The sequence below is a fragment of the Perca fluviatilis genome, chromosome 3, assembly GCF_010015445.1.
Source record: "Perca fluviatilis chromosome 3, GENO_Pfluv_1.0, whole genome shotgun sequence".
Classification (NCBI taxonomy): domain Eukaryota; kingdom Metazoa; phylum Chordata; class Actinopteri; order Perciformes; family Percidae; genus Perca; species Perca fluviatilis.
In genome coordinates, this window is record NC_053114.1 from 21,845,067 (window position 1) to 21,872,229 (window position 27,163).

Sequence of the window (27,163 nt, forward strand, 5' to 3'; positions counted from 1 at the left end):
TTCCGTACCTCATTTCATGCCACATTCACACCTTGTCTGGGCTGGTTGAGGAAAAGTTCAAATGAAAATTGTGACTTTGCAGCTTCATATAATTTATAGCACTGCTCGGCTAGAGCATCATGGTCTTAACCACTATGAATTCTGACTTGATTTCTACAGGGAGTGCACAAGAAAAACCTCAGAGTTGGAATGAAACATTAATACAGTAAAATGTTCTACTACTTAATATGAGAAATTATTGCAGCTCATTGCGAATTTAAAGCCTCATTCTGTTGATAAAATAAAAAATAGCTTGATGGTAAGCAACATAATTCAATTTAAATTGTTGTCATTGTAAGGAATTCTGCATAGATGCTCAGTGATGAGAAATGTTATGCTCCTGTCAGCAACTGCATCGGTGTTTCCCCTGAGGTTTCCTATATTTTATACAATGCTGACAGGTGCTGTACATGATGACTGAATACTCTAAATACAGGAGTAACATTTAACATTGTTGGGCAAGTGTCACCTGTGAAAACTCCACACTTGTAATGCCTGGATTATAAACTTTATCTGTTAATTAAACAACACAGGACTTTCACCCATGAGAGCCATTTATGTTCCATTAATGTTCGGGGCATCACTTTGTTACAGCTGACCTTATTTTAACCCCACCCACGATATTTTCCTATGCCCACTAAGTGGTTTTGTTGCCCAAACCTAACCAAGCAGTTTTGTTTGAATTCACAATTAATTGCAGTACCCTCCTAATCAGACATCATCTGGGCCTCTGTACTGATCTTACACTTTTTGTTTGTTTGGCATCGTTATCTTCATTATAGCAGACATAATTTTTCTTTATAAATGAGGATTTAAAAGAATTTATGACAGAGAACCAAATCATGTTTCTTAAAAACAAAACATTTCTGTGGCTTTTCCAAAAGCATATCCTTTTTTCCTTCCATCCATCCATCCATCCATCCATCTTCTTCCGCTTATCCGGTGTCAGGTTGCGGGGGGAGCAGCTCCAGCAGGGGACCTCAAACTTCCCTTTCCCGAGCCACATTAACCAGCTCTGACTGGGGGATCCCAAGGCGTTCCCAGGCCAGGTTGGAGATATAATCCCTCCACCTAGTCCTGGGGTTCTTCCCCGAGGCCTCCTCCCAGCTGGCACGTGCCTGGAACACCTCCCTAGGGAGGCGCCCAGGGGCATCCTTACCAGATGCCCGAACCACCTCAACTGGCTCCTTTCGACGCGAAGGAGCAGCGGCTCTACTCCGAGCTCCTCACGGATGACTGAGCTTCTCACCCTATCTCTAAGTGAGACACCAGCCACCCTCCTGAGGAAACCCATTTCGGCCGCTTGTACCCTGGATCTCGTTCTTTCGGTCATGACCCAGCCTTCATGACCATAGGTGAGGGTAGGAACGAAAACTGACCGGTAGATCGAGAGCTTTGCCTTCTGGCTCAGCTCTCTTTTCGTCACAAAGGTGCAATAGATTGAATGTAATACCACACCCGCTGCGCAGATTCTCCGACCAATCTCCCGCTCCATTGTCCCCTCACTCGCGAACAAAACCCCAAGGTACTTGAACTCCTTCACTTGGGGTAAGGACTCATTCCCTACCTGGAGAAGGCATTCAATCGGTTTCCTGCTGAGAACCATGGCCTCAGATTTAGAGGTGCTGATCCTCATCCCAGCCGCTTCACACTCGGCTGCGAACCGATCCAGTGAGTGCTGAAGGTGAAGATGGCATCATCACAGGCCGATGATGCCATCAGGACCACGTCATCTGCAAAGAGCAGCGATGAGATCCCCAGCCCACCGAACTGCAACCCCTCCCCACCCCGACTATGCCTTGATATCCTGTCCATAAATATTACAAACAGGATTGGTGATAAAGCGCAGCCCTGGCGGAGGCCAACCCTCACCTGAAACGAGTCCGACTTACTGCCGAGAACCCGGACACAGCTCTCACTTTGGTCGTACAGAGATTGGATGGCCCTGAGAAGAGACCCCCTCACCCCATACTCCCGCAGCACCTCCCACAGTATCTCCCGGGGGACCCGGTCATACGCCTTCTCCAGATCCTGCTCTGCCTTTGAGAAAATGAAAGCTCAGATGGGTCATAAGGAGCAAGGTTACCTCCCCTTTCTCTGCTTTGCCCGCCCAGAGAATTTGGCCCACCCATGAGAGAGCAAGAGAGACATCATGGCTTTCAAACGAGCAAAGTGGCAGTTGGTCAAGGCCACACCCCCACCCTCCACCTTGCCCCCCCCCCCCTCCTCCTCAATAGCTACAGACACAGAAATGGCACATACTAAGGAAAGCTCATTGTGGGACTGGCTCTAGTGGCTGTAATTCTGCACCAAGGCTGAATTTCGGGAAAGAGACTTCAGATACAGTATTAGGGGACCACTAAGGACTATATAAAAGCATCCAAAGAGCACCATGTCATGGGACCTTTAACCTCAGTGCTCAAACAATACATACTGTATACATGTATATCTGACCAGCCTTCGATTTGAGCATATTCAGCAGTTGCTGATCTCTTCACTGACACTTAATAGAAAGTCAGCAGCACTGTTCACCTTGGAGTCCCTTTGATGATGTCTAAGGGATTCCCCTAATCCGTGGAGGGTAGGGTGGAGGGCACCTCTCCTCACTGAGGGGATGAAGCCACTTAATGGATCACAAAGTTAATCAACCGCAGGGAGAGCCTGACTGAACTGGAGGAATAGGCTGGACCATTAGACTGGATTCCTCTGGGACACACACACACACACACACACACACACACACACACACACACACACACACACACACACACACACACACACACACCAAAACACACACACACACCAAAACACACACATCACTCTCCTTAAACCCAGTAAATAACAAACAATTAGTTGCCAGTTTATTAGGTACACAGTAGCTAAAATTAATGTAATATTTTAAAAAGATATAATGTTTTGTTTACCTCATTTATTTCAGTGAGGGCAGACTAGGTATCGAGCAATGCAATTCAACATCACCACACACGACATCCTCTAAATGACTCTCTCAAACAGTTACAACAGAAACTGAACATTATATTATATGTTTTATGAAGGTAGGCTTTATTCTAAGACTGTTGTATTAGACTCCATTACATTTAGCTAGGTGTACCAAATAAAAATGTTTATTTATCAGAACCAGTGTACAGAAGAGTAATACAGAAAATACTGTAACATATGGAACTGTGCAACACAGAAATTTAAAATGAAAAGAAAAGCTTGACATGTGTGAAATATAAGATAGAATTAAGACTGCAAGATCAGTAGAGTTCATACATAGGAATTATCTATATCCTGTGTTCCTACACTTTATGAAAATGAAGTGCTATTGAAGAAGCCATACATATAAATCTGTTTGATCAATGTTTAGTTTTATCAAAGACCCTTAAAAACAATAAGACCCTTCGATCTTATTTCATTCCCTGAAGCTTCACAGGGTCTTATACTGACAGACACGATCCTGTAAGCACTCCACACCAGTCGTATATATATCCACTGTAGTGATGATGAAGTGTCTGCAGGCTAATGGTGTTGCAAGAGTATTCATTTGTGTGTGCTAAGACAAGAAATGCAATTCAAGTAAATACTTATTTGTATTCAAAGCTGTAGGATTTGCATATAATTGCAGGAATAGTAGCTTAAAAAGACGCGTACATCTGTTCTTTCAAGCATGAAATTTGTTACTCTATGAAAAAGAAACATGGGACCAAAGTACCCTCTTCTATTTTACTTACTTATTTTTGCATGCTTTATTATCAAACCGCTTGGCTGTCTTTTTAGTCCTTGATCAACAGTTAGGTCATACATGTGACTTCCTCATCGAGACTGTTCACACAGAAAAAAAATGGCAGCATTTGTTGTTTGTTCAAATACCTAAAAAAAACATTACATTTATCCCACAACAACAGTCTTCACCCTTAGTCTTTTAGCTTGTAAACTGAAAAATACTATTTGAAACTTCTTTAGCATAATTTTCCTTTGTGTTGCTTGTCGATGTTTGTTTTTGAGTGTGGAATGGACTCATTGTTGCCCCTTGTGATCGTTGAGGAAAAAACACCAACAACAACTGTAATTCTCACCAACAACCAAGTACCATTAAAGTGGGCAGTAAAGAGCCTGTTACGGTTTGGTGCGTGAAGAGGACGGTGCATTATAAAAACGTACACAGTGGATGGGACAGTCCCAAATGGGGCTATGGTTAAGAGGTTGTGGTAGATAGACTGTTATCCCTGACAGATCGGCAATGCTTATGTCTCATGCTAGAAGGCAATGACGAGTGATATATTTTGTCGTCTACAAACTGAAATTGAATTCCACTGAATACATTTTGGACAAAATAAAATTGAGGCTTCACTTGGCAAACACGATCAAAATCGTCACCATCCGTGTTTCCTCTCGTATTGATTTACCAATCCCTAATGAATGAATCCCTCAAATTACCTGTGTCAGAGAGGACGTGCAGACTCAAACGGAGCTTTAGCTGTTTGGTACCTCCTCGCTCTCGAGCAACTTCTGCACGATCTTCATCTTCAGTGAGGCGAGCAGCTATTAGTGGCCTAATCACCCATACGCAATTCCACAGCTGGTCTGATGAATTGGGCCAAGCCTTTTGCTGTGTGATCCAAGGGAATAATGCTCAGAGCTGCCTATGTTTACCTAAAGGTTAATGGAAGGTTAATAAGAGGGGGAACAGTGCAAATTCCCCAAAAAATTATAAGGTATATATATATATAATATTATACTATATATAATAAAATATCTTATTATTTAAGAAGCTGAAATGAGCTGGTTACTCAAATTGTAAAATAATTTTTGATCGAGGTGTTTTATTATAAATGAAAGTGATGATGGTGAGCCGCTTGGTTTAGCAATGTTCTCCCTCTTTAAATCAACTTCTGTATTTTCTGACTGTGTGTGCATGTTTTATCGTATACGCAATCTGAAGTGGGACCAGTGCATTCCAATTGGTTGCTGAAGCGGTTAGCTGAGGTCAGCATCTAATTCGTACATAATTCTTCAAGGCTGAAACAGAGTGCATTACGTCCCTCTGATTCTCAACAGATCCCCACAAATAGAGCCAGATGGGTATTGACAAAAAGTATTCCCATCCCACATCATCAAATCAACTGTTTTATAACATTTAATTAATAGGTGCAAAATCCATTTAAATCACACAGGAAATATTTTACTAATCCTGATTTTATTCGAGCACCTAAAGAACAATCATGCCTTTGAGGGTGCTTTGACACCTGAGCTGTTTGGTCTGCTTTAACCGAACCATGGAGCGTTTCGTTGGATAGTCCCAACAAGTTCCTTCCCAAGGCCATTTTGCAGGGGCACCGTTGCTGCGTCCAACCCTTTTCGCCGCCCAAGACGATTTTGATTGGTTTAAAGTAGGGATGCTCCGAAATGATCCAGCAGGTGAAACACATCAGGGCGGGGCAGGACAATCAGACAGGCGGGGAAACACAGGAAGTAAAACTAGACAAGACAAGACAGAAAACCAGACTACCAAAATAAAACAGGAAACAGAAACACACCCTACTCAGAATAATACACAATCAAAACAGGATAAACAGAAACATAAACAATCCTCACAGAAACATACACAACCAACAGGGAAATACAGGAAACAGAAACAGAAATATACACAACCATAATAATCATCAAAAACAGGGAAACCGAAACATACAATTGTCATCCACAATCAAAACAGGAAAACAAAACGCTCAACACCACAACAGTAAGGGCCTTTTACATATTGACAAACGTTGATTAATAACATGTATATGCCTGTTTATGGTGAAAATAAGCGATTTATTTCAAGATAGCATATTCGCCCCATAGGGTTACACTGTAGAGTCATCCGACGTTGGTATCCAATATTGCGCCCATGATTTGATTTGGCCACACTCTCTATATAAAGGGCGCTACTTTGATCAGATTTGATTGGCAGTTGCCTGGCAACATTAAAGTAAGTAACCACACAAATGCCATCACATTTAGATTCAGATGTTTGTTAAATCCTAATCCTTGTCCAACCGAGCCCCGCCCACTTCAATACAGAAAATCTGTCTTGTAAAATAAACCAAGATTGTTGTAACTTTGACAGAACATTTTGTGTTCATCACTGAGAGGGTGACTCAGAAAAAAGGTTTTCAGGGACTTTAATGTCACCATTCATTCATACTATATTTTTGAACACAGAGATAAAATAGCTGACCTTGTCCTGTTTATACGGCACAAAATGTTGCTGAAGTTGACTTCAGTGAGGGTTAACTCCAAAGATATGGTGAGGGAAAAGAAAGGAGACGGAGTAGGGCAGGTTTGCAGAGACCTTTACCAGCGCATGCCAATTTCATCAGGCCCCAATGTTTTGTTTTCCTCAGTGGAAAAAAGGAACTGTGCATGAAACATTGAACACATCCCCTCCTTTTGTTAACATTCTCTGACTCCATCTGATACAATATTAACAAGGTTGTTTTGAGCTTTTCTTTTATCATTCGCTAGGAATGAAGGATTTGTTTTGCTTCTGCCAGTCAAATTGTTCTCATTAGGTTTAGGAAATGTAAAAGATTATTTTGCCAAAGATTTTACTTAGCTACTATAGTAGTGCATTGCATGATTAGTCATTTAGTTTACAATGGGTCAGAAAATAGTGAAAAGTGGTTGTAATAATTCCTCAAAGCTTACAGGTGATGTATTCAACCTTCTCCTCCAAAATCTAAAGATAGAGTATAGACACAATAAATCTCATATATGACAAAGATAAGCAGTAAATCATCACATTTGAAAAACTCGAACCAGTGAATGCTTGGCATTTTTGCTTGTTCCGATTAATTGTCCGACGATTGACTTTTTGACAACTTTTCATTTTCCTGCTCTACAAGCTTCATAGACTTCACTGATTTAATTTAACTTATTATTTTTGTTTACTACACATCATCATCATCATCATCATCATCATCATCATCATCATCACAACAAAATATATCATAAGCTAACTAGAAGGACACTTGCAGAGAGCAGACCTTCGCCAAGGCGCCGTATTTCACAAGGTGCATTGTGAATTTTCCAAGTCGGGAACTCTTTTTCCCGATTTTTCCAGAAGTAGTATCAACCCTGTGATTCGGACCCGCTCCAAAATGTAATGGGTTCTTCCTTGGCCCATGGTACACCCTTTGACTAAATCTCAAGCAAATCGGGCTCACTAGTTTTTACGTAATCCTGCTGACAGACAAACAAACAAACACATGGACAAACCAAACCGAAAACATAACCTCCTTGGCAGAGTAGCCTCATGTACAATATGGAGCCGTGTTTCTTATTCTTATTAATGGCAGTTTCTTTACAAGTTTTGCTACCTAGGAATTGAATCCTTTCTAATATTTACAGCTTGTGTGTTCAGTGATTATGTGCCTTGTGTAGATGTAGTTTTCTCTGTGATAAACCAAATTTAAGGGAACAGGTTTGTCCAAACAGCAGCCTGCTAAGAAAAAGTGTGGACACAGAGTGGATGCAGAGCTTTGAGTTTTCCAAGTTAATTTGTATTCTGCCTGTGTGTGCAACCTGAGAGTGACTGACTGGCGGTCAGAGCCCAGTATTGACTGCTCTGAGGATGTAATAGAGGCTGGGGTGATGGGATCCAGGACATGAACACTCTCACTGTGGCATGTGCAGCAGAGCTATACAGGATATAACCAAGGCACTTAATCATTCTGCTGGCTCCATGCAGAGATGCACCAGGCTCTGTGTTTTAGAATAATGCTTCTGTCTTAAATTAGATTCCATTGATCCTGTTTTTCTCTAATTGCACAAACAGGATGGATGCTGGTTGTATTGGGGGTCAGACCAGACATTTGAAATACTTTAGCTTTAAGTACAGGTAAATTAAATCAGACTAAACGCAGGTTGCCCTGATTCAAGGTGATTGGACTCTTGAGGTATTGTCAGACTATGTTTATCTAAAGAGAGCAAAGATTGTGTCTCTGTTTGTTATTCTAAACCTTGCTACACAACCTTTTTACTGATGTATGCTTAACAAATCATTTTACTGATGTATGCTTAATGTGATTACTCTAATGTTGTATATGTTTAATACAATGTAGTTACTTACTGTAACTGTGCTAGGTGACTTTACATGATGGCACCTACAAAAGGCATCTGTTTGTTTTATATATTTTCAACCCAAACAGTCGGCGGTGGCATGTTTGCCGTCAGTAAACGCAGTGTTTACCAACCTGGCCAGTCTATGAATGCTTTTCAGTAAGGGTACAAGATAGAAATGCAATGCTTTTACCTTTTAGAGAGTCCAGCTGCCTCTGGACAGAGCTGTCAAACTCTGAGACAGCTCAAAATATGTTAATGCTTTTTGATTTTTCATTTGTTGTTTGGGAAAAACAATAGCTGCATACTGCACAGCAGTGCTTTGAGCTAAATGCTAACATAGTTGCAGTGACAATGCTAACATGCTGATGTTTGCCAGGTATTATGTTAACCATTTTAGCTTAGTTCAGCTTGTTAGAATGTTAACATAATTAGCTAATTAGCACTAAACATAAAGAATAGCTGAGACTGATGGAGTGTTTGGCCATAAAATTTCAAAATATTTCACAAAATGAGACTTGATGTCTGATGAATCCATTTGCACCAATTCAGGTGTCCCACACTAATATTGCCGCTCTTCTAGCACTGCTATACAGTAAACACACATGGCAGCTGAAAAATTTAGATGTGACACCATTTGATTATGTCAACACTAAGAAAGAAAAAATGATTAGAGCGTTCACGGTGGATCAATCATCATAAACTGGCTATTTATTAAACGCTGTAATTGTACAGGCGACTTAAATGAGTGAAATTGTGCAAAATGATGTGATTTTTATGGATAAAGAGTTAATTTATTCCGTTTTCTCTGGGCGTTTGAATCTAATTGAAAGGGGATGCCGTCTCCAGCACAGAGCTATATTCAATTGTTCAGTTTGAGAATGGGAGCACTCAGCCTTCTCTCCAAGAGGTCTCAGGTGGTTTCTCTTCATTTAGCTTCTCCCCTCAGTTGATCTCGTTCTTGTATAAACAAAACAATTCTGGGGGAAAACAACTGGCTCAGAAATATGCATGTGTCTTTTTATTTACACTTATCCTGCTTTTCATGCTCTATATGCCATACATATTGGGCTGTACACTGATCATTAAAATTCATCTATAGAGGCTTATAGCTGCACGCAAAAACATAAGTGTGCAGTTAGTGCGTGTCTCCTTGTATGTGGTTTTCAAAGTGTGACAGGGATAATTTAGCTCATCCTTTTCTCAAGGCTATATCATCACCTGCAGGGCCATAAAGTAAGGGCTTTCGAGCAGAGCTGTTGGGTCCTCTTGCTGTTATGGCTTTTTGAAGCGATGGTGCAGGACGAAGATATTGGTTCATGAACAGTACGACGGATGATGTAGCACTTGTTCAGGGGAGATCTGCAACCACATAGGCAGCTAAAACAAGACAAACATCTTCATCGGAGACGTGGTGACACCATAGACCCATCTTATGCTGTCTGATTTGATGGACAGGATAGGGGACAGAAGCATCCGTTTTGACACAGACATTTTTTATTTGTGAAAAATGATAAAAGACAGGTTCCAGAAATATGCTCCTTTTTTTAGGAGCCCGACAAGATTAATGGAGATACCGGAAAGGACGACAACACTGTGGAGTTTGTGTCAGGCTAAACTCCTAAATGCTGCGTTTATCAGACTATCCACAATAAGGACCAGTTTCAATGCAAAGAAAATGCAACAAATGCCAACAACACATCTGTTGTCACACATGACACCCTTAAAGACTTGTATTAAAGTTTGTGAGCACTTACAGGACGGATAAAAAATGATATTCAAAAGCATGATAGTTGATAGAAATATGGTGTGGTCATTTTTACAATTTTACTATATACATCTAGCCACTAAATGGACGAATGAAGAATAAAGAACAGCAATTATAAGCATATTTTAGATAAATAGCAAACGTCAAAACACATTGCTTTATGAAAGGTTTGTTTTTCTTTGCGATACTGTGAGAGGACTTCATCTATACAGTATAATGTGATAATGTGAATATTTTGTTTTGTTTATTGACTACAGTTCAGTGTTTAACACCATAGTTACCTCCAGGCTTGTCATAAAGCTCTAGGACCTGGGATTAAACGCCTCACTGTCAGGGCTGGACTGGGACAAAAAATTTGCCCTGGCATTTTTTGGCCCAGGCGGCCCACACCCACCGTAGGTCAGTCACATTCCCTGCAGACAGTGCTCTTAAAATATGCGTGCAATCTATGATATGAGTTGCCTAGTGTTCAGCGTTCATGTGATAGTTTTGGATCCTTCAAGAGGGTTCTCAAGACTTATCTGTTGCTCTTACACTTAAATAATCCATTCATTCTTAGAGTTATGATTTGTATATTTATGGTATATTTATTATTTTTCATTATTGATATTTGATATTGTATTGCTATTATTGTTATTAGTACTAGTATGCTTAATATTGGCTTAGCAACTTTAAAAACAGTTTACTGTTAATTTTAACTATTGTAAGATTCATATTTTGTCGCTTTGGACACAAGTATCTGCTTAATACTATAACCATAACTATAACCCTTCCTACAATAAAGCTGAGAGTAGTATATGCCCTGGAAAAGAGCACCAATACAAGAGAAGCTAATTAAGCCATTCAAGGAACAGTGATGCTTGTATCAACACTGATTTTACAGATCACACAGACTTTTCAGCTACCCAACAGGCTAACTGCTAGCATTTTCAATGTAAGCTTAAGCAGTTAGGTTACTTGACAAGCACTAACTTTAATGTTACCAGCAACGCTTCTTGTTATCGTATTGCACGACACACACACACACACACACACACACACACACACACACACACACACACACACACAGCCTCCCTCCCTTCCTGAGAGTCCCTGTTAATTTGCCTACTCCTTACCACATCGTCAACTACTCTCTCCTTCCATCTTATCCTCACTCGCTCCCATGGCCCTGTCATGGTCACTCGGCTTCTTCCCTGTCATGATGTTGTTTCTGCTTCTCTGTATAGCCAGCCACCTCTCCTCCTCCTCGGCTTCAGGTAATGCTGATGCTGAAGCAGCTACTACAGCCCCAAACATGTCAGAAATTTTGGCACATTTTGAGGAATCCGCCTGTAGATTCTTAATCTTTTTCTCCTGTAATTTCGCTGCACTTCCCTTGCACTTTGGTGGTCGTTTGTCCATTTTAACGTGAATGCTAAACTTCCAGCATAACTATTACAGCTTTGTGTCTCAGGGCCGGGAGGTGTGGCCATAGTGGGATTTGTAAATTTGCGGCCAGGAGTGGGGAGGGGGGTTCCTGGATTTGATTGGGTCAGGCCAGTGCCAATAAAGAAAATTAACCAATGGGCCGCTGTGAGTTCTTTATGGGCTGGCCCCACCCGGCAAAAAAAAAAGGCCTATTTATATCGGCGATTCGGCCCAAAAGTGCGTCGGCCCACCGGGAAAATGCCCGGTATGCCTGATAGCCAGTCCAGCCCTGCTCACTGTGCATGTGGCTCCTTGACTTCCTGACAGGCAGACCCTTAGTTGGTGAGGGTGGGCGGACACACCTCTTCCACCCTCATCCCTAACACCGGAGTACCCCAGGGCTGTGTTTTGAGTCCCCTGCTGTACTCCCTGTACACACACAACTATGTAGCCACTTACGACTCAAACACCATTTTACGACACAGCTGTGGCGGCCTGATCACTGACAACAATAATAAGGCCTACCTGAAAGATACAAACAAACAAAACCTGTCATTCATCATAGGATTATTGTTGGATACCTATTTATAGGATTAAAATGTACTCAAAAATCTCCTTTGAGTCTGGATACTGGGGTATTATTTGCTCACCCTCTTGCCACAAAACTATAATGAAACATTCAGGAAAAGAAGGATTAGAAAATTGAATCACTGCTTTTTGCTCTTGCTTCCTAATATAATGATGGTTTAATCCCTCTACTGTAACGCTACTTGTTCACAGCAGACTGAAAAGAAGGTTATAAGACTTCTCTTAGGTTCAGTTCTCGGGTGTATTTCTGATAGCAGGAAGTCTAATAACACTGTCAAATAACACAGAAATCAATGTCGTTAAATGTGGTGAAGCTCCCGCCCCAGGCCTGGTAGAAAAGCTAGTAGAAGGGCCCTGGCTCTTTCAGAAAGTGATTCTTTGTTTCTGAAAACACAAATAAGCCCACTGGATGCCTATTTACACATATTTACATTTTCTGATATTTGTGTTTATCACAAATGGCTGTGAACCCATTTTTATTCAGATGCAAAGACATGATGACAAATAGGAACAATACTGTCAAAAGATACAACTATCTCTCTCAAATACAGTAAATAGAGCTGGGAGTAATTGAAGTACATTCGTGCAAGCAGGGTGCGATTTGTGAAAAAAGCAGAGCGTGGGAAGTGTTTTGATCATTCACAATAAAACAAAACATGCAAGAATTAAATACCCCTTTCAATACCATGGATATAGTGCCACTTGGCCAGGCATGCCCAAACACGTATTTATGAACTTCAATATTCAATGGAAAATAATCTTAAAATGATATAGCACAACTTGATTTCCACATAAAACAGCGCTTTCAAGCCAGATAGCGGAGTTCTCTTTGCGGCGAAAACAAAATACTTTCACCCAGGAAACGCTTGTTCGTTCCCCGAGAGTGTTTTCATCTAAACCACGATCTTTTTCCTAAACTTAACTAGTCGTTTTGGTGCCTAAACGTAACTGTCATCGTAACATTTAGTTCCCACTGGGGATTCAAGTAATTCAGCAGAGGCAGGGATACATAAGCCTCTTTCCAACCAAGTAGTTACAGGAACGTAGTTATAGGAACAGTCCACTTCTAAACAGTTCTACTAACTACTCTCTCCCAAGACCGGTTTTGCCATTTGCATTCACACTGGCCAAGTGTCCATAGGAACTGACCTTTTATTATTATAATCACAGCCATCTAACCACCACTATGCGGAAAAGGGAAAAGACCCTACCCGGAAGCTGAAAGAGTTACAGGAACTGTGGCCAGAGGAACTTAATAATCCCCAAATTGGTCCAGTCGGAACAGGAGGAAAAAAGGGTTCTAGGAACGTTATGTTCTAGGAACTGACAAAAATCCCTCCGGTCGGAAAGCGGCTATAGACCAGAAGAGGGGAAATCCCACGCATCCCCCTTGCAAATCGCACCCTGTGTGCATGTACAATTTTGTGGTTCTGGTACAGTAGTGTTACTTAAGTATTTCCATTTTGTAAGACTCCATACCTTTACATTTTTCAGAGATACATATTGTATTTTTCCCCTACTACTTTGATATACTAGAGTTATGCAACATATGGCAAGCTAATATAGATAAATAGACAAAACGGTGTCAGCTAAAGATCTTGAATTGGGGTTGATTGGATAAGACAAGCACCTCTATTCCAGTGAAACTTTTGTCACATGTCATTATCTCTTCTCTCTGTGTTTCTTGTCTCTCTCTATACTGGTGTCCTGTCAAACAAAGGCAAAAATACCTTTCTTTTTTTTAAATTTTGTATTGCCAAAATGTAAACTGCATTGTGTTAGCTTGATGACCAGTTCTAATTGAAATAATCTGAATTCATTCATCATTCTTTATCTGAGTAGTTTTAATTTTAGTAGTTTTTAATCTTTGCTTAGATGAAACTGAAACCGTATATCCTAATCTAAAACAACAGAACACAATTAATGTCACTGTCTGAGCAGTTTGATTTCAACAGTAATGCATTTTACAACCTAATATACTGTTTTCAGTACCAAGCTGGAATCATCAGGAAGTGATAGAGGACATGCGGTTTGTTTCCATGTAAAAATCCTCTCTATAGTAATAAATCTGCTGAACCAAAAGAATGGAAGCTGTAATGAAGTTTGACAAACTTGAGCTGTTTATAATAATCCTGTTACTCAAACAGACCAGCTGAAGATGTGGACATAAAGCTCTGAATGGTTACCCTCATATACAGTAATCACACAAAAGGCACTTTCCATCACTGCAGTTGTTAGGTGTTTTTTTCCTGGTGCACTTAGTGTGGTATTGATCATTGTTGGTCCAAGTCCTCAGGAATCAACTTCTATTGATTTCACTTCAGTTGGAAGCCTCTCTTTCTGACCTATGTCTCTTTTCAGACCAAGCTCCTTTTCAGGCATCCTAACCTCTCTGCTGAGGGTTTAATAAAACTTGTCATTACTGCAAAAACTTCCCAAGCAAATCATTTCACTTGGACAGACCATTATAGCTATTTTCAGCCATTACCTGTTAGAGACTAAATTCGCAATGGTAGCACAAGAAACATGTATGCTCTGTTGGGTTTTTATATTGAGGATGTAGTTGTGCTTTAGAGGGGTAATATGCTCCTTCTCCTGGGCTTTCATTATCATTCATAAAAACAACCCACTTATAGCCAAAAGATTCAGCCATGATGATGGTTGTTAATAGCCGCAGTGCATTCACAGACAATACTGTGTGTGTATATGTTAGATATTAAGTAACATGTACATGCCTGATGTGCCAAATGAAGAGACCTCCATTACTTACATGTTAGTTCGAGAATTTATTTCAACATTTTAAAGATTATTTTTAATGCACAGCTTGGTGTTGCATTGCAGAATCGTTAATCCCAACGAAATGAAACACAATCTAATTCTGCATCCTATTTTTTGCCCTTCAATCCTCAGAAACCTAATAGTGTCCGGTTACAAAATTCCTTCTTCTTCTGAACAAGATGTGGGGTTAAGAGAAAGGATGAGGTCAAAGCCCTAATGTAATCTTTCACATTTAGGACCCCAGTTTGGGATGAACCAAGAAATAGCTTACTGTAAATGTCAGTGCTGTCTTTTAAATCTTTTTTCTTAACTTTTTCTGAAGTATTATTTAATGTCTCCCTACTTTAATACTTTTATTTCCTTCTATATTAATATCAGTTGTATATTAAATACACTCTACAGTATATACACATTAAATATGGAGGTTATATTCAATACATTCATGCACATTAATGAATCAATCTTTTTTTTATTAAAGCACTCTGTGTAACTCAAAAACAAATGGTGTAGTTTTCCATTTTTGAAGGCAGACCTCATGTGCATGACTTTGTTTGAGGTTTTTGCTTGGTGTTTCTTTTGCTGTTAAAAAAAAGTGGTCTCAGTGGTGCAGAATGTATTCATCTGTAAGGTACATTCTTTCATTCTATCTACAGCTTGTTGCTGCATTAGAGACCTTGAAGCTTCAGTAAGAGGAATTGGTTATATGTGCCCTGCCACACAAAACCGTTTTTACTTGTATTTTTTGAAATATGTTCGTGTTATGTGGTGAATGCGAAAATGAACTGCTACCTCCTTTGTCAGCTCTAGCCACTGAAAAGAAATAAGTGGAGATATCAGGCCAATTACAAAAGCTGGTCAGTCTGACGTGGTGTTGCCTGAGCTCATTACTGTTCATGAGCTCGCCCAGTTGCGCTGGGTAAAGGATTCTGATAACCAGGCTCTCATTGGCTAGCTGTTAGCCAATCAGAGTCAAGCCACTTAGCTCGTTGAATATCAATGAGAACTGGCACAAATCGAGCTGAGTCTTCCTGCAGGCTTTCCATACCATGCTAGAATGGCTTGAAACAAGGTAACCAAGGCATTGTTTTCCACAAAAACTGTTAGAGTCCATGGTAGAACTTTAGACATTACTACAAAGTAATGAAATATGTGTGGCACTGCACCTTTAAGGTGTTGAAGTTCAATGCTCTTGGGTGCAAAACTCAGACGAACTATCTGTGAGCTGCAGACCTTCAAAGAGCTGTCTTGGGGACTCCTCTGCAGTGAATCAATAGGCAGTTAATTTCAAGCCACACTCAGATGCTTCAACAGCAGCTCATTTATGGACCCTTACATTGGAAAGAGGCCATTAGTAAGATACATTTCTATTTCTACATTCAAATGTGGTGAATTTACCAGTTAGAAATCAAAAGAAACACTGATAAACTGTAATTTGAATGCAAACAATGACATTACATTAGATTAGACTTTAATGATCCTCTGAGGGAAATTCAACCGTTACACCAACAAGTGATTGTCGTGAATCCCGCTCTGGGAAAAGGAATTGCAGGCTATTTCTGCTGCACCATAAAAAGTGGAATTGAAGTCCACAGAGTCCAAATTGCCTCTGCAGCTGGTCTTATTTTATTCTGCTAGTAAGATAAAGTTTGATAACAGAGCCTTTATAGACTCTGAAAGGGTCTGGGTTGGACTAATCCAGCCCATGACAGACTTATGACCCTTGGGCCTAAGTGAGAAACTTGAAAGTCTTGGAGCAGCTGGTCATCTATCTGGGTCCAGCTTTACTTCTTCCCTGTGGGGATGAACTAGGATGGAATTTGAAGTATACTAAGGTGACATCAGCAGGGTTTAGGAGTCACTCAGGAAGGGACACTGAATTCCTCCCCCCTCAATTCTTAAGGCCTCCAAAGAGATGTAAACAGCAAGATGGATGTTGACACCTGGTGTGGTGCAGTTGTCTGAATTGATATCCATTGCTATTAAGGTGTGATTTTCAAAGGTGTAGACATTGGGGGTGTTTGAGTTCAAGTCCAGGTGATTTCTGGTATATAACTATAGGTAAGGGTTAGTAAAACAAGGCTGTTGTTCTATTTTTAAACCTTTAAGTCATTATCTCATTACTGTACATGCACTGTCTTGTTGGTTAAATTTGTCTGTACACTTTCACTCCTCACTGTGAGAGGCAAAAACAAAATTAAACAAATTACCTCCCCAGAAACTCACTTTATCTACCTTATATCCCTGTATCCAAACGTTATCTACAGTGTCAAAGAAAGAGTCCAGCTGTGATGGATTAGCAAGCGACTTACTTGTAAGGGATCAGTATTATTCAACAGTTTGACTGGGTTGAGTGATGAGCAACTGTTGAGTGAGAGGTTGACTATGACAGGGTACTGGTGTTTTCTGCTTTGCTAACATATACAGTACAGTCCAAAAGTTTGGACACACCTTCTCATTCAATGCGTTTCCTTTATTTTCATGACTATTTACATTGTAGATTCTCACTGAAGGCATCAAAACTATGAATTAACACATGTGGAATTATGTACTTAACAAAAAAGTGTGAAATAACTGAAAACATGTCTTATATTCTAGTTTCTTCAAAGTAGCCACCCTTTGCTTTTTTATAAATAAGGGAAAAAATTCCACTAATTAACCCTGACAAAGCACACCTGTGAAGTGAAAACCATTTCAGGTGACTACCTCATGAAGCTCATTGAGAGAACACCAAGGGTTTGCAGCGCTATCAAATAAGACATGTTTTCAGTTATTTCACACTTTTTTGTTAAGTACATAATTCCATATGTGTTCATTCATAGTTTTGATGCCTTCAGTGAGAATCTACAAAGTAAATAGTCATGAAAATAAAGAAAACGCTTTGCTTTTTTTGATAACTCTGCAAACCCTTGGTGTTCTCTCAACATCTAAATATAAGACATGTTTAAGACATGTTTTCAGTTATTTCACACTTTTTTGTTAAGTATATAATTCCATATGTGCTCATTCACAGTTTTGATGCCTTCAGTGAGAATCTACAATGTAAATAGTCATGAAAATAAAGGAAACGCATTTGAATGAGAAGGTGTGTCCAAACTTTTGGCCTGTACTGTATATATATGCAAAATGGCAGCAGTACTATCACCAGTAAAAACCTTGAGGACATGCATTTTAAAAAAAAAATAATAATAATCATCATCAGCAAATGCACAATGAGAATGGAATAGAATATGATACACAAATGTGGGTATTTGCATAAACATGCAACCTCTGCAATATGTTTCTAAAATAGCGGGATTGTTTTAGCCCTTCAGGAAGCTCATTCCCTAACTAAAGCCCACTGGTGACAAATTTGGATTGGATGAATGTCCCACTGACATTTAGCAACAATCAGAATTATACTGGTGGTTCAATTAGTTATGAAATGGAAGTTCCATTCTTCAAAAGTGGTTTAATTTGACAGATATGTTCCTGAAAGTTTTAAAGTATAAAAATATCAAGTTGTTATTGAAAGGTTTGATGTTTGTCTTTTCTTTCTTTTCTGCCATTCAATTGCTAGTGGTGTAAATTTGAATGTACATCAGGTACTTTTGTAGCAAAACCAGTCAGGGTCATTAGGTGTAAAGGTGATATAAAGCAGCAAATAATCTGCAGGGAGGGAGTCTGTGTTGTGTGACCCAATGGGAGCAGCCTAAGAGAAAGAAGGATTAACCACACACATACACAACCACAGACACTGTCATGACTGTCACCTCATGGTGACCCATACCCAGCTCACAGTCCCCCTTTTTACCTGTAACGGCCGCAAAACTGTCATGTGGCCAGTCGCCATCACATGACTAGTCAGCAGTCATTGTTATTTTGTATGGGGTATGAATTGTTGTGCATAAGCATCAAACATAGGTCCACGTTACACAGCCATTGTGAGCACTCTGATAATTGTCATATACAGTATTACGTGAGTATACATATCAGCACAATAATACTGTTGCGTGCAACATACCAAAAACAAAAATCTTGAAAAGAAGTCACTGAGCAGTGCCATCTCAGAGGCTCTACAAACTGGAATCAGTGCAGATTAAATTAAAAAGAAAACTTTTTCCTGTAAAGAAATCCATCTGTTGGTCAATACTTATTTAAACTATTATAATTTGTAATGAAGTGTATGCGTTCATCCTAAACACCTCGGCACAAATATGGGTGTTGACACAAAGGAGCACCCAAGATGCTCTCTGCTGCACCTCGGGGGATGAGATGGAGGCTGAAGGTGCTCCATAGTTGCATCAGCTCACTATAAATAGGGTGGTGGAAAATAAACAAACTCCCTTAATGGTTTAGTAGGAGCAACAATGTATTGCAGCTGTGAAATATGTGTGAAGCATTATAGCTATAGTTTTAATTATGGGATAAAACACCAAATATAGTCAGACAGACAGACAGACAGACAGACAGACAGACAGACAGACAGATAGATAGATAGATAGATAGATAGATAGATAGATAGATAGATAGATACTAGAAATCATAAATAAGATAAGATAAGATTAAATAAAACAATATATATAACATATATAATAATACTGTTAGTTCAAAATTATAAGGGAGTGGTGTAGAACTTGGAATTCATAGAATAGTTTGTAATCATGATTTTTTTAAATGCCTTTAGCAAGACAGTTAGATTTGCCCCTGTTAAACAAGGTTAATTTTCTTGTGATATTCCAAACTTTTCTTTCGTCAACAAATTCCATGAAAAGGCTAAAACCTATTTTAAGTATTCCATGTACTACCAGAGCCTGATACAGCTTAGTCCTCTGTGCTACAGAGCTCCACTGTTGTCCAAAAACTATTAAAACACAAAAATTATAGGGCTTATAGACACCTTCTGGTTGGTTGGTTGGTCAATATTACTGGTGTTACTTTCATAGAATCAGAATCAGATTTATTGGCCAAGTATACTTACATGCACAAGGAATTTTTAAACTCTCGGCGACCAGAAAAAAAAAGCGCTCATCACAGAATAGGGGCTCAGTGCCTTGACATGCAGCTGGCGTTTGTAGCATAGTGTAAATATGCGGCGCACATTTCAAAGAATTACAAACATACGCTAGCCTCAAGTTAAAAAGCTTTGGTGGATACACAATGCTACCAGGTAGAGCATGCTCAGTGCACTGTAGCCAATTTAGTTAATCTAGAGATAATGTTAACCTTTTTCCCCCCATCGACCAATCGATTGGTTGTATAGGTAGAATTTCAGTCAACAGGACGCCTGGATAGCTCACCTGGTAGAGCTCAGCCCATATGTAGAGGATTTGTTTCTCGATGCAGAGGCCTAGGGTTCGAATCTGACCTGTGGCAATTTCCTGCATGTCTTGCTCCTCTCTCTCCCCTTACATATCTAAACTCTCCTATCAATTAAAGGCAAAAATGCCCAAAAATAATCTTACAAAAAACCAAGATTGTCTTTGGTTGACTACAGTCCTAAAAAAATCATTAACATGAAAATGGTATTTTGAGTCAATCCCATATACACTCTCCTACTGCCATTAATACTTGTTAGAACACCAAATGTGTATTGATCCACTGCTCAAAACCAACAAATGCACTATTTACATACAGTAAGTAACGTTTGCCTAAACTACAGAACTTAAGCTCCAGTACTTTAATAAATTTAACTACATATGTCCGACCCATTTTTAGGATTGAATGGGCTTAGGGCTGAGTGCCACTAACAGTGGTCTGGTTTTGGTCTTTTCATGGTCTTTCCTTTCATTTGTTGACAAGAAGACTAGTGTAGATTAGATCATCCTTGTACTTAAAGTTAACAGTGCAAACAGTAATATGTCTTCCATGATGTTATATTGATAATGAGCATCCTTCTGACTGACCTGTTGGTTTCTGCTCTCTCCTCAGTTAGTCCAGATGTGACCGGTGATCACAAACATCATCATCATCATCATCATTATCCACCTGCCGAGGATTCAGAGATGGATGGCAGATCCAGGAGCCTTGGACTGACAGGGGCCATCTGGGTCTTGATATTGCCTTGTTTACATATGCTCATGGCCTTGTAACAGCTGCCTTTTTGCAGCATGAAACTTTCAAGACTTGTTTTCAAGCTTATTTAGAAATGAAAGGTCCAGTGGATGTAACAGGCTTTATGTAATGGAGCACCACTTCCACACAGTGCAGGACACGGTACTCTGTGAACCCTAATGATCGTGTGGAAATGACAAGACACTGTGGCTTATGTAAGACGGCATATGGTTCAGCTTTGCGAGTAGTAATTATTTTTTACCTGGCATTCAATAACACTAATGACTTATTTATAACGGCGGATGTCAAGAATAACTACAACTTATGTTGTAAAGGTTTGACATTAATTTAATTGTATTGCTACACATAATATATATATATATATATGATCTATGATCTGTGTGTGTGTGTGTGTGTGTGTGTGTATATATATATATATATATATATATATATATATATATATAAGCATTAATTTGCATCTGCATATCACATTATAATGCACAGTACAGGTTGCACTTCTTTTAAGCAGGGTTTAAAAACTGCTGTGAAATGAGTCAGTCTATATGGATAAGTTGGATTTGAAATTGAAAAAAGTCAGTCTCCCCAGCTCTTACAGTTAGCTCTTACAGTTGCAATATTTATACACGCTAAATTAAAATGGCCTGTTATTGTTAAAGCATTGTATGAATCCCTTCTGACTATCAACCTGTCTTTACAGACATTTCTTTTTATACTAAAGTGCTTCAGATTGTAGAAATCTTACAAGAAGCTCTCAGATATGGTCCCTATGTTTTAAACATTTTGCTAATAAGAATAAAAAATGATTCAAGACATCTGCTATTCACTTGTAATAGCTGCAATTCTGTTCAAAGTCCATTTAATTGGCTTATTTCAATTGCAAAATTGACCTGTAATGCTATTGCCGAGGAAAATTGTGAAAGGAGAGTGGTAGGCAGGTGGAAGTCGTGGGCAAGTGAGAGAGTTCATACTCCTTTCTTCTTTAGGAATAGATTAGTTTCTTCAGGAGTCTATTATCATCTTTCAAACCCAATCCTCCTCCTCCGGACGGGAGCTGATATAGCTCCTGGAGTCACTGGTGAGGAAGAATCCAATTGCTCCTACCTACTACCTAACTGCGTACTGCTAGTGTGTTACTGGCAGGTTTCTGTGCAGAGAAAAAGAAAATGCATGCATGTCTGGTCAATGGCTGAGAGAGAATAAAGTACTCAACGGTATCGACAATTGGTTCTTTGGCTCACATATGCTGGGAAACTACTTGGAGAGCTTAAGAAATAATCCTATTGAGATGCTGCAGAAGCTAAAATGATACTCTTTAAAACCAAATTTCACTATTCATATACAGCATATACTGTATGCATAAATACATACATACATACATACATACATACATACATACATACATACATACATACATACATACAAACCACAGACATAAACAGGAAAAACTTTAAAGAGCTGCTACTGTAAATAGACGACAATGTAAAAATAACTTTTGAAATAACATTTAATTGGGGCTCAAAACAGCCAAAAGTACATTCTCCTCAGGTACTCTGATCATATATGATAGGATCTGATCATAGACTGTGACCTTCCTCACGCTGCAGTTGGCCTAAGCATAATTGTTGTCATTCATCATTTTCACCTTTAATATACCAGGTGAGGCTTTTATCATGCTATAAAGTCAAGGCTGTTTGAGCATCTGAACCACTTGAGTAGCTTGGAGCTTTTTCCAACTACAGTCTCAAGGTTAATGAATAATAACTTTGAGATTAATTATACTACTCATTTATTACTGTATTGTATTTGGTACTTTGTATTTGAATTAATGTCTTGTATATGAGGCTTTTGTTTTGGGGGTGATTCCCTGGCGACAATAGTCACTGCTTAACAACCTTAACACACTTGTTAAACTCCCTAACAAGTCACGACTGCTCCCCCAAACCAATTATATCACAAGTTGGCACCCTCAAAGTCAGTGCTACTGCCGTTGGAACAGCTCTGTTAATGACACTATTAAAGAATAGTGTTCAGCCTCTAACTAGATAACAGGAGCAGGCACAGAGACAAAGGTACCTTGAGGCTAACTATATAAGATGTCAGGTTATAGTGCCACTCGTTTGCTTAAGGGAAAGAGTTCAATTTGATGTCTTATGTGATTATTATAGCTCCATACTGAGATAGTTATCCAGAGAAAGGAGGAAAGGCGCTAGATGCTGATGATGAAAATGCCAATGTTGTGATGACGTGCACCCACATCCAGACAGGTGTCATCCTGTGGGCATTGCAATGTGTCAGAATGTCTCGAAAAACATGTTTACTCTCTAATTCTGTGTTCAGAGAGTGAATGCATTATTTGAAAAATAAATTCCTCTAATACATGCAGCTCTATTTTGACTGTATTTCTTCCTGCAGTATTTTTTATTTTTTTTAACGGTCCTTTAAGGAAATCAATTTTTAATTCCAATTTGGGCTTCATTTTCATAGCTTTGGTTGTAGGTTTAATGTGTTATAACGTACACACCAAAGCGAAAAATGAGATCTTGGAGCACAACAATATTGCTGAAAATAGGTCAGACATTGCAACAAACGATCAGACGGGTTGTAAACAAACCCCTGGCTAGGAAAACTTATTTGGAGAAAAAAAAATGAAGGCGAACAGTAAAATGATTACCCAGACTGTCCATTGTAGTCATCAATCACAGTATAACTGACTTCCTGGTTTACCTTTAACCTACCCTGCTTGCCATGTGCACATTAACTGTTTTCCTTTGCAATGATTAATAGCGACATTAGCAGCTTTCAGTTTACCTGTTAGTGAAACTTCAGATTTTTTGTCTGCTTCTATTTGTGGCCCCATTGGATCCATTTTTAACGTTTGCAGATCTCAGTAATTGTTTAGATAGTATGTGAATCCTTTACTATAAGTTTAACAACTATTAGTTTGTACTTGAATGTCTGTTTAATGCAGTCATATAATATCTGTATGAAATAACTTAACTTGAAGCCTGTTTTCCAGCAAAATCCTGAGGCTTTGGGTTGTCATCCATCCTAACTGTTTTACTGCTCTGGGGGATCCCCAAGTGTTCCCAGGCCTGCTGACAGATATAATCCAGGGTTTCATGTTTTCTTGTGGCTTAAAAATTATTTTCTTCTCCAGTAAAAATCACTGCTTTTCCTTGGAAACTGTGAGTTCTCACTATAACAAAAATTTAAAAGGAAAAACGTAGGATACTAATCAGAGAATGATGTATATTTCTGTTCTGCCTATTCTTTAATATATATAATTGACATGTTAATAATTTTGTAATAAAATAATGAAAAATAAATATTATACAATATTTCTTGATGAGGTTTGGCCAGCTTCTTTCTGCACTGATTGAAGGTAGTTATATGTGCAACACATGACGTCATTTTTGTGAGCAATGTCATCCTGTTGTTTCAGTTGGCTAAAGCGACATGATCCCGAACACCTCTCACTGCCACGATGTGCTATCATCTCGACACCTTGGATCTGTCCGTGTATTCATGGACATCGGAAAAACAATTTTCCGAGTGAAAACGTCATCATTCACGTCACTTCCTGTGGGAGTCAGAGGTGGGAAACTCGGGCTGGATTTTGCCAACCGAGTTTCCCAGTTGGTGACGTGTTGTTGACAACTAACGTTTGATGTAGGGGATTTTGGTTCACTGAACATATTTCAATGACAATAAACTGTTTATTGTGGACAAACGCGTCTGCCAAGAAACATACACAGACATAACATGTTTCAAATTATTCATAAATAGGCCCATGTATAAAAAAACGCCACCTTATCCCTGTCCTTTCCCGTTGGTTGTCCTGCAGATAACACAAACAAACACCTGTCCATGTGCTGTTTCTATGCTTGTATAAGAAAACAGCAGCAAATCTTTTGTTATTGTGGCCTTCAAGTTTTCACACACCTGATGCTCTAGGCTACGGCCAACCGTTGGTGGCAGTCATGCAACAAGTTGTTATGCCAAACGCCAATATAACAGAAGAAGAAGAAGAATACGCATCCCGACTATGTGAACGCTGGCAGTCGGAAAAACAACGTAATCACGGGGGCGGTCCCTGTTATTCGAGGTGGCATGAACGTGCCATGTGATTTCACTCTTTGGTCATGAGTCGTGACCGTACTGTAGGTGAGATTTAGAATAAGGGTTGAGCGGTAAATTGAATGTTTTCCAATTTACATCGCAGATCTGTCCTCACTGCCAAAGTAAAGCCAGTGTCCCTAACTGGCAGTCGGTCTCACTGGTGAATAGGTCTTCACTTGGACCAGCTGCTTCCTACTCATCTCATGTTTAATGTTGGTTTTTCACAAAGTGCTTCCTCTACCTCTCAAAGCGGATAGATATATTTATGTATAACTTCAGTACCCATCAATAAATAATGCATCTTACTACATCCACTAGTGTTCATAGTTTCAACTTGTGGTGTCATCTGAACCTTTATTGGAACAACAAAATCTCTCACAATGTTTCCTTTGATAGAAATTACAGTGATCGTAGTAAATGAAGATGTAATTCAGTTATATATTTATGAGTAAACACTGATTTTAGGTGTTCATGTTTTTTCCACATATTTGAACTTCCAGTGGCTGGAACTGGAAGAGGTATGGCCATGATAGATATAAAGCGGTTTTATATCTATGGGTATGGCGCTGTATGTTATCTTTACTATTTATCTTGGGTGTTAGATTTACTTAGCTTCTAAGATACAGGAGTGTCACTTTTTGCCACTAACTATAACGCATTACTTGGCCTACATGTGTTGAAACGGCTCACAACCACTAAAGAACACAATCCTGTGTAGTTACTCATGTAATACAATGGCTCTGACTGAAGAATGGCTTTTTACCTTGGTAAACCAATCAATTCAAATAAAAACGCTGACTGATCTAAGCGTCGGATGATAATGTGTGAATTGTAGAAATGTTTTTCAAGAATGATTTGAAGTCAAACCACATAAAACATAAGTTAATGTTTGATTTTGGATATGTGATCAAAGTGCAACTATTCTTTGTAGAAACTGCCTTTGGCATTTTTTAGTACTGGTTATTAGTTGAGAAACCTGTACAGTAATAGGACAGTGTTCACTTTGCACACAGAGAGGGAGAAAAGGAGGGTGGTATTAATGAACTCCTGCATTTTATAAGAGGTGAAGACAGGTATTTTTTGAATAGCTCTCATTTATGTAGTTTCTCAGTGCTGGAGTGAGTCAAATTACAATACACTCTGGTGTCTTCAAAATTACTCTCTGGTAAAGCCTCAGATAGTATGAACAGTTGTCTTTGGAGGATTTCATCTCTGCATACTGAAGAAGGGCTCCTGGGACCTTTAAGGAGAATAGTGCTGAGCGCTGCTTAAACGTATACAGAGATTAATTTCATATTCCCATCGAGGTTTCTGTTTCAGTCAAAATTATTACTGTGACCTTGACAACAGCTAACGTTTAGCCTCAACTTAGAAGGGAGCTTTAATCATCACAGTGCAGACACAGACAGGGCTTTGCATCATTCTCGAAGTTGTTCATGGTAAAGCCAGTGTTTTCAGAAGTTTAACTCTGCACACAGGGCGTGCCTTTCAGTGAGTCAAGAACATACAATATGTTGTGAAATACTGTGTGAGTGATTGCCCAACAGGCTTTTTGTATTTTTGAATGTGTAAAATGGTATTAATAAAATTAATTTAGCTTACATTTCCCCATTACACATTCACAAAATTATGTGTCCAGTTATTTGGTTCAGTTTAGCTTTGCTTTCTGTATTTCCACATTTTTCTATAGGAAATGTGTATCATAAAAGTGCAGGTTTGAAGCTGAAGCATTGCTCTGTTTTAGAAATGTCCACTCCAGTGTTTAGCTTACTCACAGGTCTGAGGACTGCGTAGCATTGTGTGAACCTTTAGTTAAATCCCTCCTACACAAACACCATGCATTAGACAAACAACTACTGTTACAAACTGAAGTGGAAACAGTAGTACTGATGCCAACAGGTGGAGCTCAGGTCAAGTGCTGCTGTTGACCGCTTGGTGTAAAAATACAGAGACGTTATGGATAATCACAGGTGTATTTTTCACAGCATGGATCCAAGAGTAAGGTTAAGAACCTCCATTATTCATGTATTTCATTTTTCATTTTCAGACAGAAAGAGAACGGTGTCAACGAGCACCAAACCGAGCCACCCTGATGCCCCATAGGTACTTTTTACACTTCTTGATGAGTGTTTTCAGACATTAGTGGCATAATAGGAAAACACACACACACACACACACACACACACACACACACACACACACACACACACACACACACACACACACACACACACACACACACACACACACACACACACCTCCTACCAGCTGGAGATAACAGTCTGTGCCTTCTCACTCTCCTGTTTT

General features: G+C 39.3%; 1 protein-coding gene across 2 annotated transcripts in view; it reads left to right on the plus strand.

Annotated features, from left to right (window-relative positions):
• Positions 1 to 26,959, plus strand: part of gpc5a (glypican 5a) — a 151,992-nt gene extending 125,033 nt beyond the window's left edge. The window contains exon 9 of one of the 2 annotated variants that reach the window (XM_039794999.1): positions 26,904 to 26,959. In XM_039794999.1, the coding sequence (XP_039650933.1) occupies positions 26,904 to 26,959 (56 nt within the window). Of the gene's footprint in view, positions 1 to 20,593; positions 23,121 to 26,903 lie in introns of those variants that run through there. The other variant, XM_039794998.1, reaches the window with a different exon arrangement.
• The last annotated feature ends 204 nt before the right edge of the window (positions 26,960 to 27,163 follow it).